The sequence below is a fragment of the Paramisgurnus dabryanus genome, chromosome 17 (genome assembly GCF_030506205.2).
Source record: "Paramisgurnus dabryanus chromosome 17, PD_genome_1.1, whole genome shotgun sequence".
Classification (NCBI taxonomy): Eukaryota; Metazoa; Chordata; class Actinopteri; order Cypriniformes; family Cobitidae; genus Paramisgurnus; species Paramisgurnus dabryanus.
The window spans coordinates 16,418,502-16,436,660 of NC_133353.1; the positions used below are offsets into that span (position 1 = coordinate 16,418,502).

The following is an 18,159-nucleotide window of genomic DNA, read 5'->3' on the forward strand; positions in this document are numbered from 1 at the left end:
CTCGCTGGCAAGTAGACCGTTACTCTATAGAGGCTGCGTTCCACTCCAGTTTTAGACACGCACTCGCGAACTTCCCTAAACACTTCCCCTAGGGGGAGTCCCTGTCGCCATTTTGAAGTGCGTTCCACTTCGTCAAGTGAACGAGGGAAGTTTATATGGACAGACCCTCGCTCCCTCGGTCAAAAGTCTACTTCATATGTACACTTCAGGCAGCTTCATAGCCTATAGCACAATGCAACACGATTATGACGTCACTTCAGCAGCTCACGCTTTGCACAGTTCAAATGATGGGCTGAATCCGAAACCGCATACTGCCGTACTATATAGGCAAAAAGCAGTAGGCGAACGAATAGTATGTCCGAAACCTCAGTATACGTAAAAGGGTAGGCGAGAATTAGCGGGATTTTGGAATATTTCTCGCGAGATTTAGAGGCACGTGTACTTAAGTATAGCACACGTACGTCTCAGATACGTCTTGTAAAGATCTTTACATCTGCTGACGATCGTCTTTGAATAATACGTCTTCCATATCTCTACAAGACGTATTTAAGATCTTAAAAAATTCTAAATCCTACCTGCCTGCAATGCATCTCCGTTTGGTCTTGAATCTGATCAAACGCAGACGAATCAGCAAAGACCTCCAACTCATTTCATTTTTTAAATAAATGTCTTTTTTAAATAAATGTCTTTATGTGTTTAATTGTTTTAAAAATATAGTCAACATGTTTTTAAGGGTTGGCATTAATTTTGAAGCAAAAAATATAATTAAATATAATTAATAAAAGCCCATATCACGTATAATAAAAAAGCAATATAGACATTTTGCGTTTAATCCAAAACGTTAAAAAGGCACTTACCGTAGATAAAGCACCATGCACAAGAAAAGGTGATCTCATACTCTTTCTGACTACAAAATATTAACAAATACAAAACACACAAGAACATCATTGCCAACAGCCACTGCCCCTCTGACTGTTTTATCAGTCTGAAATGAAAAAAGTTATACATTTAATTAAATAAAACAATTGCCAACAAGCTGATTATCTTAAGGTGACCCTGCTTACTGCAATTCCTGCTTAATATAATTACTGGGTGTGACTCACATTAAGTGTGTTTGTCAACAGTTATATATCTAAGGTTGAAACTTTTGATAGTTTTTGACCCCACGCCATCCATTGAAATTGTGTAACACAATTGTGTAACATTAAAAATCATCTGAACAAACTCTGAGCAAACCAAAGGTGATATTGAGAATGTTTATATAGATGAAGAAACCTCATAAAAAATTGAAAACACAATACACAATCAATTGACCAGGTTTAATCCAGCATCACAGCATGAATTATATTGACTAGTTTGTTTACCAAATTTGAATAAAATGTTTAACCTATGTGTTAATATGATTACAGCCACAGTGTAACAAAATACTGCAAAGCTATTGATCAAGTTCTCATTACATTACTTCACAAGACCCAAAGCTGATCAGGACACTTTAAGAGCACTGTAACGTAGTAACTGCTGAAAGAACCATGTAATACTGTGAATATAATGACAAACTGTTCCATAACGCTTAGATGTGACTTTAATTACAATACAACATACTCTTTCTCATACTCAGGGTTTTTAAACTGTGGGTGAAGACCCACTTGTGGGTCGCACTGTAAGATAGTGAGTGTTGCATTGTAGTGATGGTTTGTCCAATTAATTATTAGCAATGGTTTTGATATACTATAAGATTACACCTGTCTAAAGCCCATAATACACGGCACGATTTTTGGCTGTCCCAGATGAAAGATTACCAATCGTGAAACAATCGTGTAGATTTCTGTGATCGTGGCTCTTAATTGGTGGTCCTATCTCATACAGTGTGAGAGGTTTAAAGACGTCTGTTTTCCCAGTGCTTGGACCAAAGTCACCTACGATAGTTTTATGACAGTGTAAGAAGTTCAGCATGATCAACGCACATCAACAATGTGTTTGCTTCTACGACCTGCATACCTGTATTTGTTTACCACTAGCGCATGTTGATGACAGATGTCGCAGCTTCAGATGCAATAGGTGTCTTCATCGACAGTCTACTGCTGAAGTTTAAACAATCCTTGTCACACAGTGTGATAAGGTCTTATTGGATTGCAAAAATCCTGCTGTGTATCCTGGGCTTAATATGTTGTGGAATGAAAAGTTTGGAAACCCCTGCTTAACACAAAGTCTCATTTAAAGTTTATAAGAACTTTTGCAATAGACCGACACTAAACGAAACTGATGGCAGATGAGGTGTTGGGATGACAATGGGCCAGAGTTGAAGCTGTGCATCTTAGCAGATCACAGGCAGGTTTCTCCTGAAATGCTGCATTAAGAAAAGAAAGGAAAAGATGTTAGAACATTTTTAAGGAAATTTAAATAATTCTCACAATCAATATTGGACTATAAACAATAAATTATTACCAATGCAATAACATGCAAACAGACCTGTCAACCACCTTAATAATAGATACTACGCGGTAGGCATGGGCTGGTTACCAGTTTTAAGGTACACCGTGGTTTTAAACAGTCAAGGTTACACAACCACTAAAATGGTCTGTGAAACCGTCTCCAAGGTATGAACTGTATTTATACAAAATTCATTAAGTCATGTGATTGATTTGATGTTTACATGTAATATACATTTCGAAAATATTATATATAATATAATTTAAAGGCTTTATTTTTACCTGCCATTTAAAAATAAAAAAAATTAGTGTAGCAATGGGAATACCGCAACACTGTGAAACCGTGGTATTTTTGCTAAAGGTAATCATACCGCCAGAATCTTATACTGGCCCATGCCTACTAAGCGGTTGTACCATGTGTTAGAAACATCAAGATTCTCAAATTTTTAGGGCTAGCGCAATACCACAGTTTTGGCTAATCTTCATGTTCTCTAGGGCAGTTATTTTGCCCCAGTGACAGAAACAGCGACAGTAATCAAATAATTCATTACCTTATCTACATGTGGGTAGAGGCCCACAGGTGAAGGAAGATTTTTGGCCTGCACTTTCACAGCTGGTAAACATGGATTGTGGTGGGCTAGTGACAGAATGAAGAAGATCAGTTTAAAATGTGCTTTACAACCAGAGGTTGCATTATTTTGACAGACAAGGGCTGTAAGAAAATTGTCAAAATCAATAATAATATGAGCCAACAGCCAAACAATAACAACTAAACTCAATCAACTATCTTAATCTGCCTGAACTCAAATCTTGTGGTCTATAAAGTGGGAGTTTATCTGTGTGTAATTCAACCATCATGTTAGACTGAAGGAATTGCAGTTATCATTAGATTTCCCGACAGCACTGACTTCTCACACTCAGTGTGACTTGAGACAAAGGATAAACAAAGACATTGAGTATGTTTACATGCACATAATAAGAGGACAATTATCCTATTATGATATTATAAAAATCAGCTTATTACATTAACATGTTTCAAGCGTTTTAATTTACTTTTATTTGTGAAGTTTATCTATCTCAGGTGGAGACATACGCACATACGAAACGGCAAAAAAGACTTTAAAATCTGGTTTAAGAGCAAAAAAACTACCTGTGCCAATCAGTTTTTGCCATTTATGGGCTTTACCCTATAAAAGAAAACCATTTTATGCATTTAAATGACCTTACACGTTATCAGTTTATTAAGCGTTTAGACTATGTAGACACACTCACTGTGCACTAAAATTAAAAAAAATTGGTTAACACGACCACTCGTGGTGGCTTCACTCAGAGGTTGGAGAAGACAACCGGTGGACTAAACATCAAGCCTCTGCACGATTCAGGTAAGTGGAATAAAATACATTGTAAATAAACATTATTAAAACAGATTGTGAAGTCATTCATTCAAAACTTGCTATGACCTAAGCCTAAATGACTTAATTTCTTTTTAGAATTAAGACAACCTTAGCAGGAGAGCCCCAGCAGTAACTTTCTCTCAAGCAGATGAGCAATAAGTTGCTTTGTATGAACACCACCCTAACAATCAAGGTAAAAGAGCATTAAACATTAAAGTTATTGCGGAAAATTTAGGTTTTCCGGGTGGATCATCAAGACTATTGGTCCTCCTAGTTGTCAATCTGGAGTTTTGCGCAATTGCATTTTTTTTTCAAAGCGGAGACGGCGTTTCTTTTCTAAAATTCGAGAAAATCCTCCGCTACACCTTTAAGTGGAACATTTCTATAGCATGCTGCTTATAGCTAGTGAGAAAGATAACCTAATTGATCTACCATGCATTGCATATCCTTCAAATAACTTAACAGAACAACTGAACATGTATAATATAATTTAATATGTACATTATTAATAATAATTGTTAATAATATTTAATATTTGTGAAATTATATACTTGTGAATTCATTATATTTGCAATGTTTATACATTACCTGTTTTTAGGTAAACAGATTATCCATCAGTGGGTGCCTCAAGGTCGGCTCTGTAAATCCTGTATTCTGCATGTTTCCGAGCACACGTTTTCCAGGACACACTAATATTAAACAGAAAAACAACATAAATCAGTGTTAAACACAAACAAATTTTAGGTAAATTAAATAAGGTTTTCATTTTCAATCAATATAAAAGAAATAAACGCAATAAAAAACAATGTCAGTGACGTAATAAATATGTGTAAATTTACACGCATCATTTATTAAGCATTATAAAAAAATCCAGCAATATGATTAAACTTTGGTTATTTGTTATTATCCCTGCATTCAAATGGTTGCAGGTTGGAGCAGGAAGTTAACCCTTCTGTCGCGCAAGCGCGAACATAGACAGTGGTCGCGAGGCCATTCGTACGTCACGTGAGCGCCATTTTCATGATATGACCGTTTTTCCTCAGGCACACTTCAACATTTTCTTCGCATTTAACATCAATATTAACATGTAAATAATATAATTCGTAAACATAACGTTTATGTTAATTTATAATATGTTTTTTTTTTTATTGTTGGCTTTAAGTTAATTTGTCTGTCAGACTCAGTTTGTTCGTGTTGGTAAGTAACTTAACGTACGTTATTAACGTTACGCTAGCCTTTTGTCATGTATGTGTTGTTAGAAACTGATAAAAATACGAATTAATTCACAGATATAAATAACTTTATAGCTAATACAACTGATAAAATATATTAACTTAATTATCAAACCACTTCGCTATAAAACTTTAAGGCTTCTTGTGAATACCGGTCGTTTACATAACGTTAACTTACTCCAAGCAAGTCGGACGGGAAGATTGATACATTTTATAACTCAAGTAACTTTAAGTTAAACAGGGGCTGGTCTAGGCTAACTTAGCAAATTTTTACCCCACCACCGCTGAGAAAACGGTTACATGTTCAACGTGCCTTGCCTTCAGGATTTGCAGCTCGATTTTGGCTTGCATTGATAAACGTTACAAACAAACAAACCAAAAAAAGAATGATCATATACGACAATCAATCTTTAGATCCACTACATGCATAACATGTTGGTTACTTACCTCTACTGATGAAACTCCTTCGTCAGCGTTGTAACTTCACATGTTGGTTTTGGTAAATCACACGAGGCCAAAGATCGAGGTGAAAAAGAGAAATAAATCGTTCTGCGATCGTTTAACGCGATGAGACACGAAGCCTTAAAAGCCACAGGCTCCAGCCCAAAGCCCTTGTGTCCGGCTTCACGTGGCTTAGCCTTAACCAGTATGACATCACAGTACCGCGTGATTACACTGTTTCGTGGGCTTTTGAATCACTCTCGCGGTACTTCAATGTCTGCGCATGTGTGCCTGAAGTCAATCACTCATGCTTGTAACAGGGGTAGCGTTTGTGCGCTCAGTGATTTAGGGTGTTACAAAACAAGATTATTACATGAATATTATCAATTAGTATTGTAATAAAGCTTTTTAAATGTTTGTTAATGATTAAGTGTCATTAACAAACTCTGATTTAAAACATCAATATATATGCTACGTAAATTTTCCTTAAATCATCAAAACATCCAAAATCAATGAAACAAAAACAACAACAATGTATTTAAGATGAGACACATTCAGCATTTATAATTTTTTCTCTCTTTTTTGTTTGACTTTGTTTTCTACAGTAACCTGTTAACAGTAGACCAAAGGTATGATGATCAATTATAAATGCAATATGGTTGAAAGGTCAGTAAACAAACAACAAAAAGGTAATTTCTTAATAGAATGTCTATACATTTTTTGCTTTTGTTACATATTTCATACATCAAAATCATTAAACGTTAATAATTATGTATTCCAACTTGTTGCAGCTTGACAAAAATGTAGCTTGAAGGAGAAGGGACAGCTGAGTAACAAAGTCCTGGTATGCAGACGACGATACTATTACACTGACAAGAGTGTAATGATGATGGAGACACAAGCCAGAGAAAGGGGGGACCAAACACCAGGCCAGAATTCTGCATGAGTCAGGTAAGCATAATGAGTTACAGCAGTGGTTCTCAACTCTGTTCATGGAGTCCCACTGCTCTGTGCATTCTGTATGTCTCTTTGATTTGACAGACTGAGGCTGCGTCCAAATATCACTTTGTGCATCCTATCGTGCATCATGTTCTGGATGTAAAGCATGAGACTTTTAATTGTATGTTAACATTTCTATGGTGTTCACTGCATTATTGTTATGCATTTTGTGAAACATCTGCAACATTGTGTCGTTTATTTAGGGACTACTGAATAAATAATACACTTTAATAAAGCTACATACTCAAAACAAAGAGCTTTTTTACAGGAGCAAAGAATTCTGCATCTAAAAGTTTGATATAAGCAAATGTTCATTTCAGAGTGTTCATTTTATTTACAGAAAAACTTAAAAATGTTAAATATAAATTAAAAGTAGTAAATAAAACACAAATACGTTTTGGTGCAAATTGCTGGCACTACCTGGATTGAAATTTTTACCCATGCTAAGTGTGTCCCATCGGATGAATAATTCTACATGCACGCTTGGGATCTTCACGCCCACTAGAATACTTAGGCCAAATACAAAAAAAAAAAACCGTAATGTAAGTAGTCTAGTGCAAAGACAACAAGTGTGAACATTTGGACACAGCCTCAGTTCAGTTCATGAAGATCTCTACTAATGAGCTGATGATTTGAATAAGGTGTGTTAAATAAGGAAGACATACAAAATGTAAATAGCAGAGGACCTCAAGGAACAATGTTTAGGTACAGTTACACTGTATAAAACATTAACTAAACAGACAAATTATTTGTCATAGCTTCAATAAACAAAAGAATGTCACCTGCATAGTAGTGTACCCTACTACACTTGGTCTCTGCAACAGTCCAGTTTAGTTCATGGTAGGGGGGCATATTTAGAAACATAAATATTTTCAAATTATTTGCGACCCTTACAAAGACACTAATTTCCCACAGCCAGCAACAGCACAATGTTTGTCTGACATCACAATCTTACTGTTATTACAACTTTATGATTGTCAACAACTACTACTTTAGACTGAACACCAGTGGGCGGAGCCAACGATATAATGATGTGCTGTGTCTTTCTGTGGGGGAGGTCAAATGAAAATTAATTTAGCTAGTGACATCACTACTCCAGCCATTTTACATTCGTAAAAGAAGAATGCTGTCTGCGATTCACTTATGTTTCCATGATTGCAAAAACCTTTATCGAAGTACATATACAATTGTTTAAGTGTCATAATTAAAACATGCCTAAATTGGCAGTGACCCTGGCTTAAGTCGATACAAAACTCAAGTGCAAATCATGACACTCATATTAACTGTAGTTTTGCAAATTATTGTAACACCGATATCAGATATGAATAGTGTCTTATGTAAATATAAAAAGATCAGAACAAAAAATGAATATAGTCAAAAAAATATGATCTGTGCATTAAGATTTGCATTGTAAATGCAGTCTTATTGTTACGAAAAAACTTGGTTATTGCTGGAATCATGAATGGTCTGAATAGGATTTGAGTTTGTTTACTTGTGAAACTTACCTGCACCACCATTTACAGATCCAGTGGGTGCAGATTATCATACAGATGGTTCAAGTGTGGATCCACCTAATATTCAAGGTAAAAGAGCATTTGTTCACAGCATTATCTAAGAAAACATATCACTAGATATTACATATTAGATGTTAATGTCTGACTCTGATCCATACGAAACAGATTTTCTGTCCTGGGACACTCGGCTAACCATCAAGAAAGAACACAGTAGGTTAACAAGAATCTGACCTCACGTTTGATCATTACAAGATTATGGCAGTACATTACACATTTAAGGACTGTTATTCCTCTGGCTGATTTAAAAATAACCAAAAGTTCTTAAAAAGAAGCAGCCCTAGTTATTTTGGCTTGTTATAAACTATATAGACATAAGTATTGCGACACCTCCTTCTAATAAACAGGTTTAAATACTTTACATATTTCCATGAGCACAAATCTTAATGCTACAGCATATGATATTCTAGAAAAACCGTTTGATGCTAAATTTATAGCAAGAGTTTTGGGAAATCGGGAAAAGATGTTCTTTGCCCGAGGAAACATTTGATTAATTTAAAGATATTGTGTTTCTTTGTATGTTATAGAAAAACGTTGCTTTTTGCATACACTCGTGTAAATATGCATCTTATGAATGTTTTCCTTTGTCTAATTTTAATAAATTTTACGCAATCAACTGCCTGTTTTATTGAAAATACTGTTTTAATTGTTGTCAATGATATATTGTAATAATGTGTATAACTGTGTAGAAGATGTAGTTTAGAGCAATTTATTTTTAATGATCTTTTAATCGTCTTTTAAAGCTCTCAGAAACATCTTAGAAAGAGCTCGATTAAAGCTCTTATAAAGATCTTTTAAAGATCTAAGAAACATCTTGGAAATATCTTAGATACATCTGCTAACCATCATTCTAAATATCAAGCGTCTTGAAAAGATCTTAAAAGCGTCTTCAAAACGGCTGGGCTCGTACGTCTCCGATACGTAATTCATATGGGCAAACGACCTTTATAATACGTTTTCCAGACGGAATGGAAATCTGAGTGATTACCTCGCAGATACGTATCTGAGACGTACGTGTGCTATCTGGTATTTGCGTTGTTGCAGCCCGCAATTAGTTGCAACTTGTGGTCGCCAACGTTTGCTCTTATCAATTTAAGTGTACGTTTGATTAATAATATAGTTGAGAAAGATTCATAATTTAGAAAGTATCACAGTTAGGTGTAAGGAGAGGTACGGACATGTTCCCGACAGTTTGATATCACTGAAGGGATTTATTTGTACATTATCCCACTTATAACACAGCTATTCCTAAACGAGTAAATATAAAAACAAATTTATTTGATATCTTTTATTAGCAAATTTAAAAAAAAGTAAACCATCTACGAGGGAAACCTGTTTCCTAATGGCTGTAAGCAAAGACGCGTTAAAACAAGTTCAAAGTCCATATATATTTTAATAATTATGCATATTTATACTGTATCCATTAATAGGTCTTAAACTGCATGTGGTAAGATTACTCATAGTAGGCTTACCCGAAATGTTTTACTCCAAAACATTATAGCAAAAAACTTACATTTCACCCTAAAGGCACTTTTATTGTAATCATAAGTAAAGTTAGTTTTTATGTCAAAATAATAACTTAATTTAGTTACGACTTAATGCGGAAATGGTAACGCAGAAACACGTGTATGACGTGTCTTGTGGTAAAACTGCCGACCAATGGGATCTCTGGATCGGGATCCAGCTCCGCCCCTGGATCTAAATCCAACCCCGCCCCCTGGATGTCACGTACTGCAGTGAGGCGCTACTGAAAAAGTATACCCGGCCCTAAGCTGGCGCTGCAGGCACGTGACTGTGTCATGTGGTTTTTAAGTACCGCGAGAGCGATTCGAGATCAGCCGCCTGAGTCAGCCAGCGCAGTTTGCGAAGAGGAGCTGCACGGGCTGTAATGACGACACAGCTGTTTCACCATTGGTCAGATTCACCACATGACAACAATCACGTGTGTTTCGTGCTTATTTTCACGCCCTCAGTTTCACAAATCTGTATTTTTATAACAGTTAAAGCTATTTTCATGTAGTCGCGATGTTATATTGTTTCATCTTCATCAAAATAAAATGGATAAAAAACGTAGACCCAACTACATTGGTATTTAAATAATTTATGCTTATTTTGAACTTTATTCTTGTAAAAACAGATGCTGTAAGCCTCTTCAGTTCCACTCATGCTCATACACGGACATCCAAAACAGTATAATTCACTTTTTTATGTAGTTTACATTTTTCAATCATGTTTAATACGATTAAGCAAGCAAAAGGCACGTGATCAGCCATGCTTGACGTAAATGCCGCAAACTACGGGAACCACAGCGCGTCCGACTTCACGTCTCCGTTTTCAGCTCCTCCGCCTGCACGCGGCTAACTCGCCGATCGGTTACATCCAGCCACAGCCGATGTCGAACACACCTACTGTCTTAGCGCACGTTAAGTAGGTGCCCAGCGAAATTCAGTACCTACACAGTAAGTGATTTCGGATTCAGCCATGGAGAAAAAAGTTCAATGGAGGGGGCGGTCTCCACTTTCCATGTGATCAAGGGCTTATGGCGATCCATTTAAACACTTCTGGGGTGCGTTCCACTCCAGTTTTAGACACACACTCGCGAACTTCCCTAAGCACTTCCCCTCGGGGGAATCCCTGTCGCCATTTTGAAGTGCGTTCCACTTCGTCAAGTGGACGAGGGAAGTTTGTATGGACAGACCCTCGCTCCCTCGATTTTGACCGAGGGAGCGAGTCTACTTCATATGTACACTTCATGCAGCTTCATATTCCACAATGCAACACGATTGTGACGTCACTTCAGCAACTCGCGCTTTGCACATGGAGGGGGCGGTCTTCACTTTCCATGTGATCAAGGGCTTAGGGCGATCCATTTGAACCCACTTCAAGTGTTCTAGCAGTAGTGGGCACTCGTACAACGTAAGCAATGACGTACATCTGAGTGAACGAGACTGAGGGAAGTTAGCGAGGGAAGTTCGTAAAAAAACGAACTGGAACGCAGGGCTGGTGATCCAGCAGTAGTGGGCACTTATACAACGTCAGCAATGACGTTCATCCGAGTAAACGAGACTGAGGGAAGTTAGCGAGGGAAGGTCATAAAAAACGAACTGGAACGCAGGGTGGGCCGTAGCTGTATCCCTTCCACAACCGCTTTTAACACTCTTCTACGTGACGTGTCCATTCAACCAGGAAGTGAGAATGAATAGCCCTAACTGAGCCAAAAAGCACAGTAAACTGGTACCGTCTATCACCCTACGACCTGCCAAAACCCTAAGTGATCCGCATTCGTCAGCAGGGTGAGTAGATCTAACTTGTATTTTGAGTTGTTTGAGTTTTGTACGATCTCACTTTTTCCACTAGATGACTTTAAAGTCTTACTGCTCACATAAAAAAATATTCTATATGGTAGTAATTAGTACTACGCTTATTAATGTAGGCTATATAGTATTTTGTAGTATTAACTATAGTGAATTGATAAACTGTAACGTTAGTACTTTTAAATTTAATAAGGCAAGATTCATAACATAATTACATGCGTATACCACATTTGTAAATCTCTTAATTCAGCAATGTTCTATTTATTTTATGACTTAAGCTGACCTGCTTTTAATCTAAGATAATCAAAGATAAAATACAGAGAATTTTTTCTTTATTGTTTAAAAACATCAGAATCTGAGTGATGTTTTATGCATTCCTGTGGCACAGTTGAATAATTTAGCCAGTGAGATGGGTGAATTCATGCCTTGTGTAGTAATGTTTTTTGGTGTATTGATTACTATCAGCAAAACTATGGATTTACTATACTAACCATGGTTTTTGAAAACCATAGTGTCAAATTGGGGTTATTTTGTGGTTACCATGGTTTTACTATAGTTTTGGTTTTAACTGTAGTAAAACCATGGTTATTTTCGTAAGGGTGAAGCCACGTAGTACAGTTTTTTATTCAGTAAGAGAAGACACACCCTCATTCGAGTAAACAGCGATCTAGTTTGGCTATAACTATTGTGTTTTTCTGTGATTAAGGGCTCAACATGCGTCAAAAGATCCTGGTGACAGGGGGGGGTGGATACATTGGCAGTCATTGTGTTGTGGAGCTAATTGAGGCTGGTTATCACCCTGTGGTTATCGATAACTTCAGCAATGCTGTCAGAGGTAAACAGACTGCAATGAACCACACTACATATTTAAGGGAGACAGAAATATTCTGAACACAAAAGGCACTCTTGTCAATAAAACACAATATATAACAAAGGACCCGCACAAATATCTTGCACACACAGTGGGCCATTGAATGCCTTTTTTATTTGTTGAGCAAATCAATAAAGAGTCGGCGGTGCCTGAAGCAATTTTTTCTATAAATATTGGCAAAATTTTGGTTGTGTTTTACATGATATGGTCATTTCAATGAAATCATTTTTTAAAAATAACTTATTGCTGAATGCAAATACATCATTGAGGATGTAATAATGCCTGTTCTTTTCATTGTGGCTGTTGTGCTTTGTTGAGGAGAGGGTGATGTTCCTGAGAGTCTCCGGAGGATAGAGAAGTTTCTTAACACTCAGATTGAGTTCCATGAACTGGATCTTCTGGATAAACATGGACTGGAGAAAATATTCAAAAAGGTTCAAATATATACACAATCGTGTTAATACCAATTACTTGCTTAGTATAATCACTCACCAGCCTTTTCTAAACAAAGCATTTCTATAACACCAGTTCTGTTTCTTTACATCAAACATTTGATCATCACTAATTTGTAAATAGTACTTCACACATTTTGTGTAACAGTGACCTCTAATGATTTAAGGAGGTAATTGTCTCGGCTCTGCCCTCTGTGTTTCCAGCACTCCTTTTATGCAGCAATGCACTTTGCTGGACTGAAAGCTGTGGGTGAATCGGTAGAACAGCCTTTACGATACTACAGAGTCAATCTAACAGGAACCATCAATCTGCTTGAGGTAAGAAGTTTTTCTTTACTATAAATATAGCATTGCATGAATTGTCCTTGTGCATGGATCATGTTTATGCATGCAGAATCCATGTATTTTTTGCATTATAACAACATAAAACCATACAAACAGACAATAATAAAAATACAAAAACAGAGCAAAAATTACAATTGTTAAGATACATAATTTACTTCATACTCCATACATAATCCATACCCTTTTTACACTATGGTACATCTATTTGCAAGTCAGCAGGTGTCATAGTTAAATAGATTAAATATTTAAATAGTTAAAGTAATAAAAAAATCTGACTTTCAGCTATTGGTGTTTGAGAATTGTTGAAGAAAAGGTTCCCAAATGGCCTCAAAACCAGCAATGTTATCAGAGTAGTTGTATCTGATTTTCTCTAGGTGTAGCGTGGTAGAAAGTTCAGATAGCAAGATTTAAAAAGAGGTTTTGATGCCTTTTTCCACAGGCAAAGAATAATTTTTTTAGTCACTACCATACCATATTGAACAGCTTTTTAATTTGAATGCCATGGAGAAAATCAGACCAGCCAAAAACAGCAACTGTTGGGTCAGAGGACAAGTCACAGGAATATGCATTTGAGTAAAATCTGAAAATTTCACTCCAGAACTCATAGAGCTTTGGACACAACCAAAAGATATCCCAATGAACCTTTTGCCATTTCACATGTGTTACATTTAGAAGAGATAGAGGGGTTAAATGTGTTGAGTTTGACCTTTGAATAGTGCTTTAAATTGAATTAGTTGGTGCCTTGAATTAATAGAACAAGTATTTATGCCCTTGATGTATTCGAGCCAGTCCCCATCAGTTATCTGAACACCCAAATCCTTTTCCGATGAGTCTTTTAAAATAAGGTAGATATGTTGAGTTGACTGGTAAAAACATCCATAAACTGAGAAATATGATTCAAAATAAGTGTTAGGGGATGCACAAAAAATAATGATGTATTGGGCTTTCATCTGTAAGTAGTCTGAATTGTAATATTGACATACAAACATAAATTCTCAGCTGCAGATTTCTACCAAATTTTTCTATCAGCTGATAAAATGTAGCAAATTTACCACCCATGTATAAATCTCTAAAGGTAACCAGACCTTTACTGGACCAGGCTGAAAATGTAGAGTCTGTTAGTGATGGTTTAAAGGTGTGATTAGGGCTGTGACGGTGGCAGGTTTTTACCACTGCGGTGGTAATGCACAAATTCACCGTGATGGTGCGGTGGTTATAGATTGTGTGTGGGGGGAGGCATGCACGTATGCGCACGTGCACATTGATGCATATAGGTCTTATACATAATGCATACATATATTTTGAAATGTGCGTGCATGTTTATAGGCGCCAAATTCTTTCGGTGGGTGCTCGTCACAGCGTCAAGCAATGCTTAAGTTACTCAGCAACGAAAGACGCTCTGAAGCACCCACGCGCTTTGAAGAGGAGAAAAGCGGCGCGGTCACGTGAAGCAACTGTGCGTATGTGCTTGGCAATTTCGGTGGCTGCTCGAGCCATGCCCCGGAGCACACAAGGGATCGGCGCATATCTACGTGTTTATTGTAGCACTTCCACTGATAAAACAACAAGTGAGAAACCTTTTGGGGTTTATAATGTTTCTAGCCGCGCTGAAAACGCATTTTGATGGTGTACTGGTAGCGCAGATTGATACTTTTTCGTGACCAAGAGAGAACAGCCATTTTTCAAAGGCTGCACCCTCCGGAGGTCGCGGCTGAATATGTCATCAAGCCTGGTTTATTATTTTCAGACATTTGCAAGTCATAAACATATTACAACAATGTATTATTAACAAAGAATATTAGTCAACTTTATAATTGTTAATGTTATAAGTCTTGATAACGTATGCAGCTTGCAAATTTGACCTCCGGAGGCTACAGTCTTCGGATTAAGAAACGGCCAATATCTTTCCTCATTGTTCCGCCCCCAAGCCAGCGGGTCATCACTGATATCAGTTGCCTTCCCTTGCAAATAGCGCATTAAATCCGCGTCTGCTGGCTGTTTGCGTTAACACGAACCTGAAGACATCTCACTGGGCGAGATTGTACTTTATATTTTTCATAATTTGTGAGGTGCAAATGTGTAATTACAACCGTCCCAGCCCTAGGTGTGATTACAAGCAATCGGTGTAGAAAGCATGATTAATGGCAGCTTTAAAGCGTTCCGTATCTGGCACAATATTTTAAGGGAGCTACTAATAATAAAGTTTGTTTTAACCACTTTTTTTTAGCTATCCTGAGCTCTGCAAAAAGCAGAGAGTAAAGCGAGTGGTTCGTAACACACTGTTCGATGGTAACCCAAGACGAGATATCATTTGCAGGCCCCGGAAGATGAGACTTTTTCCAGTATGCCAGAGTTCTGCAGTTAGCCCCGCAGTAATAATTCTGAAAGTTTGGCAGGCCTAATCCCAGGCCCATTGACCTTGGCTTACGGAGATGACGCTTAGAAATACGATGAGTTTTAATGACCCTTACAAATGTGATTGAATCTAACGCTTTAAAAATGGTTTGGGGAGAAAAATATTTCAATATATATTTCAATATTACGTTTTAAATTCTAGTATGGCTAAATAATTTAGTTTATATTTTTCCCCTGGGTCTTTTGGTATAATAACTCCTAGATATTTGAGTCATGCAGAATCCATGTTTGTGCTGTTTGATAAATTTTTCTTATTGAAATACAACTGAATGCTTAGGATGAGGTTGTGTGCAACTGTTACAGATGCAAGTTTAGAATAGGTTGTGTTAATGTTTGCCTCTGAAGAAATGTCTTATTGTCCATGGTCTCATGTATGTGTACAAATCAGGTTATGCAGTCTTATGGGGTGCGTAATCTGGTATTTAGCAGCTCAGCTACTGTTTATGGAGACCCCCAGAAACTCCCCATTGATGAGCACCATCCAGTGGGAGGCTGCACCAACCCCTATGGCAAGACCAAGTACTTCATAGAGGAAATGATCTCGGATCAGTGCATTGCAGAGAAGGTAGCTGACCCTCAGTATGATACCTTGCACATGTATCTCTGAGTTTGTATGGCAGGTCTGAGACTATTAAATGTCTTGCAGGATTGGAATGCTGTGCTGCTCAGGTATTTTAATCCTATTGGTGCTCACCTGTCAGGACAGATTGGCGAGGATCCACAAGGAATTCCAAACAACCTTCTGCCTTATGTTGCCCAGGTAACCTGTCCAACTGTCCAAAGATATATAATGCATGCAGGGCTTAAAGTTTTTCTCCAGCATGCGGCGTTGGCTGCGAATTAATACATATAGGTGAGTCTTCACCTATAATGCCTGATGAGTTTGGAGAACACCTGACAAGAGATCAGAGACCATTCCTGCATGCAGAATCTCTCCAGATCCTTCAGATTCAAGCTCCATGTTGGTGCTTCTTCTCTTCAGTTCGTCCCACTCATTTTCTTTAGGGTTCAGGTCAGGGGACTGGGTTGTCATGGCAGAAGCTTTGTTTTGTGCTCAGTGACTCATTTTTGTGTTAGTTTTGATGTTTGTTTTGTATCATTGCCCTGAAGAAAGATCAAACCATGGCCCATTATATGATTTCTAACAGGGACAGTCAGGGTTTTGATTTTTTATCTGTTAGTATTTCATAGAATCCATGATGCCATGTATCTGATCAAGATGTCCAGGACCTCCAGCAGAAAAATAGGCCCACAACATTAAGGATACAGCAGTATATTTCATTGTACACATGGGGTACATTTACCAGGGGTGTGCACCAAACTAATGTTGAGTGTTTGCTGCTAAAAAAGCAATTTTTTTGCTTCATCTGACCATAGAACATTTGAAAAGTAACGGACACTACTGGAACTTCAAATGGGATGGGTTCATATAATGGGCCATGGTTTGATCTTCCTTCAGGGCAATGATACAAAACAAACATCAAAACTAACACAAAAATGATTCACTGAGCACAAAACAAAGCTTCTGCCATGACAATCCCAGTCCCCTGACCTGGACCCTAAAGAAAATGAGTGGGATGAACTGAAGAGAAGAAGCACCAACATGGAGCTGGAATCTGAAGGATCTGGAGAGATTCTGCATGAAGGAATGGTCTCTGATCTCTTGTCAGGTGTTCTCCAAACCCATCAGGCATTATAGGTGAAGACTCAGAGCTGTTCTCTTGGGAAAAGGAGGTTGCAAAAAGAATTGAATAAAGGGGATGATTAATTGTGAGCAGTGTGTATTAGAGAAAAATATTTATCTCGTAATGAGATTTTCCCCCATTTTAAATTATTATTCTCCAATGAAAGGTTGGGTTTTTGTAGATTTTTTAAATTAAAGATCAAAAGTATTAAAGATGCAGATTTATTTTCACAGCCTTCTTTGGTCATATTTACAAAGGGTATGACTAATTTTGAGCTCGACTGTATATATATATATATATATATTTTTTTTATAGAATTGTTTTTATTATACAAGTACAAAGAGAGACAGAGAGATAAGGCAATATAAACTTAGTCGACCTGGTTTACAGCAAAGTCTATTTAAATACTAACCAATACTAAACAATATCGTCTATGCAAAAGGGGAGGCATAAAAAAGGAAAATAAATAACAATAGTAATAAAAAAAAATAATAATAAAAAAAATCACAAAACACTCCCCCTCACTTCATACATATGGCACTCTCTTCACTTTCCCCTTCCCCCTCTCTCTTTGCAACCAGAACAACAACAAAATACAAACAGTAGACACACACAATAGATATCCAAACGCTCGACTGTATATATATGTGTATATATATATATATATATATATATATATATATATATATATATATATATATATATATATATACATACATATATATATATATATATATACATATACATATATATATATATATATATATATACATATATATATATATATATATATATATATATATATATATATATATATATATATATATATATATATATATATATATACATACATATATATATATATATATATATATATATATATATATATATATATATATATATATATATATATATATATATATATATGTGTGTGTGTGTATATATACAGTCTTGTTCAAAATAATAGCAGTACAATGTGACTAACCAGAATAATCAAGGTTTTTAGTATAT

General features: G+C 36.6%; 1 protein-coding gene and 2 long non-coding RNA genes across 5 annotated transcripts in view; 2 read left to right on the plus strand and 1 right to left on the minus strand.

The window, feature by feature from the left end:
* Positions 1–924: 924 nt before the first annotated feature.
* On the minus strand, positions 925–6,009 carry LOC135737367 (uncharacterized). The gene is made up of 4 exons (XR_010528451.2): positions 5,503–6,009; positions 4,412–4,512; positions 2,981–3,066; positions 925–2,347 (listed from the first exon to the last, which is right to left on the minus strand). It is a non-coding gene; the product is annotated as an uncharacterized lncRNA (long non-coding RNA).
* LOC135737368 (uncharacterized) lies at positions 3,367–8,682 on the plus strand. Of its 3 annotated transcripts, XR_010528454.2 has the most exons (5): positions 3,367–3,811; positions 3,920–4,016; positions 6,102–6,447; positions 8,019–8,078; positions 8,175–8,682. It is a non-coding gene; the product is annotated as an uncharacterized lncRNA (long non-coding RNA). The 3 variants fall into 3 exon arrangements; XR_010528452.2 differs by having other exon boundaries at positions 3,374–4,016; XR_010528453.2 differs by lacking the exons at positions 3,367–3,811; positions 3,920–4,016 and adding an exon at positions 4,519–5,020.
* Positions 8,683–10,971: 2,289 nt separating this feature from the next.
* The window catches only part of gale (UDP-galactose-4-epimerase), a 13,820-nt gene continuing 6,632 nt past the window's right edge, over positions 10,972–18,159 (plus strand). The window contains exons 1-6 of the mRNA XM_073812425.1: positions 10,972–11,359; positions 12,087–12,215; positions 12,570–12,685; positions 12,908–13,021; positions 15,852–16,028; positions 16,110–16,223. Of these exons, the coding sequence (XP_073668526.1) occupies positions 12,095–12,215; positions 12,570–12,685; positions 12,908–13,021; positions 15,852–16,028; positions 16,110–16,223 (642 nt within the window). The 5' untranslated portion in view covers positions 10,972–11,359; positions 12,087–12,094. The remainder of the gene's footprint in view (positions 11,360–12,086; positions 12,216–12,569; positions 12,686–12,907; positions 13,022–15,851; positions 16,029–16,109; positions 16,224–18,159) is intronic.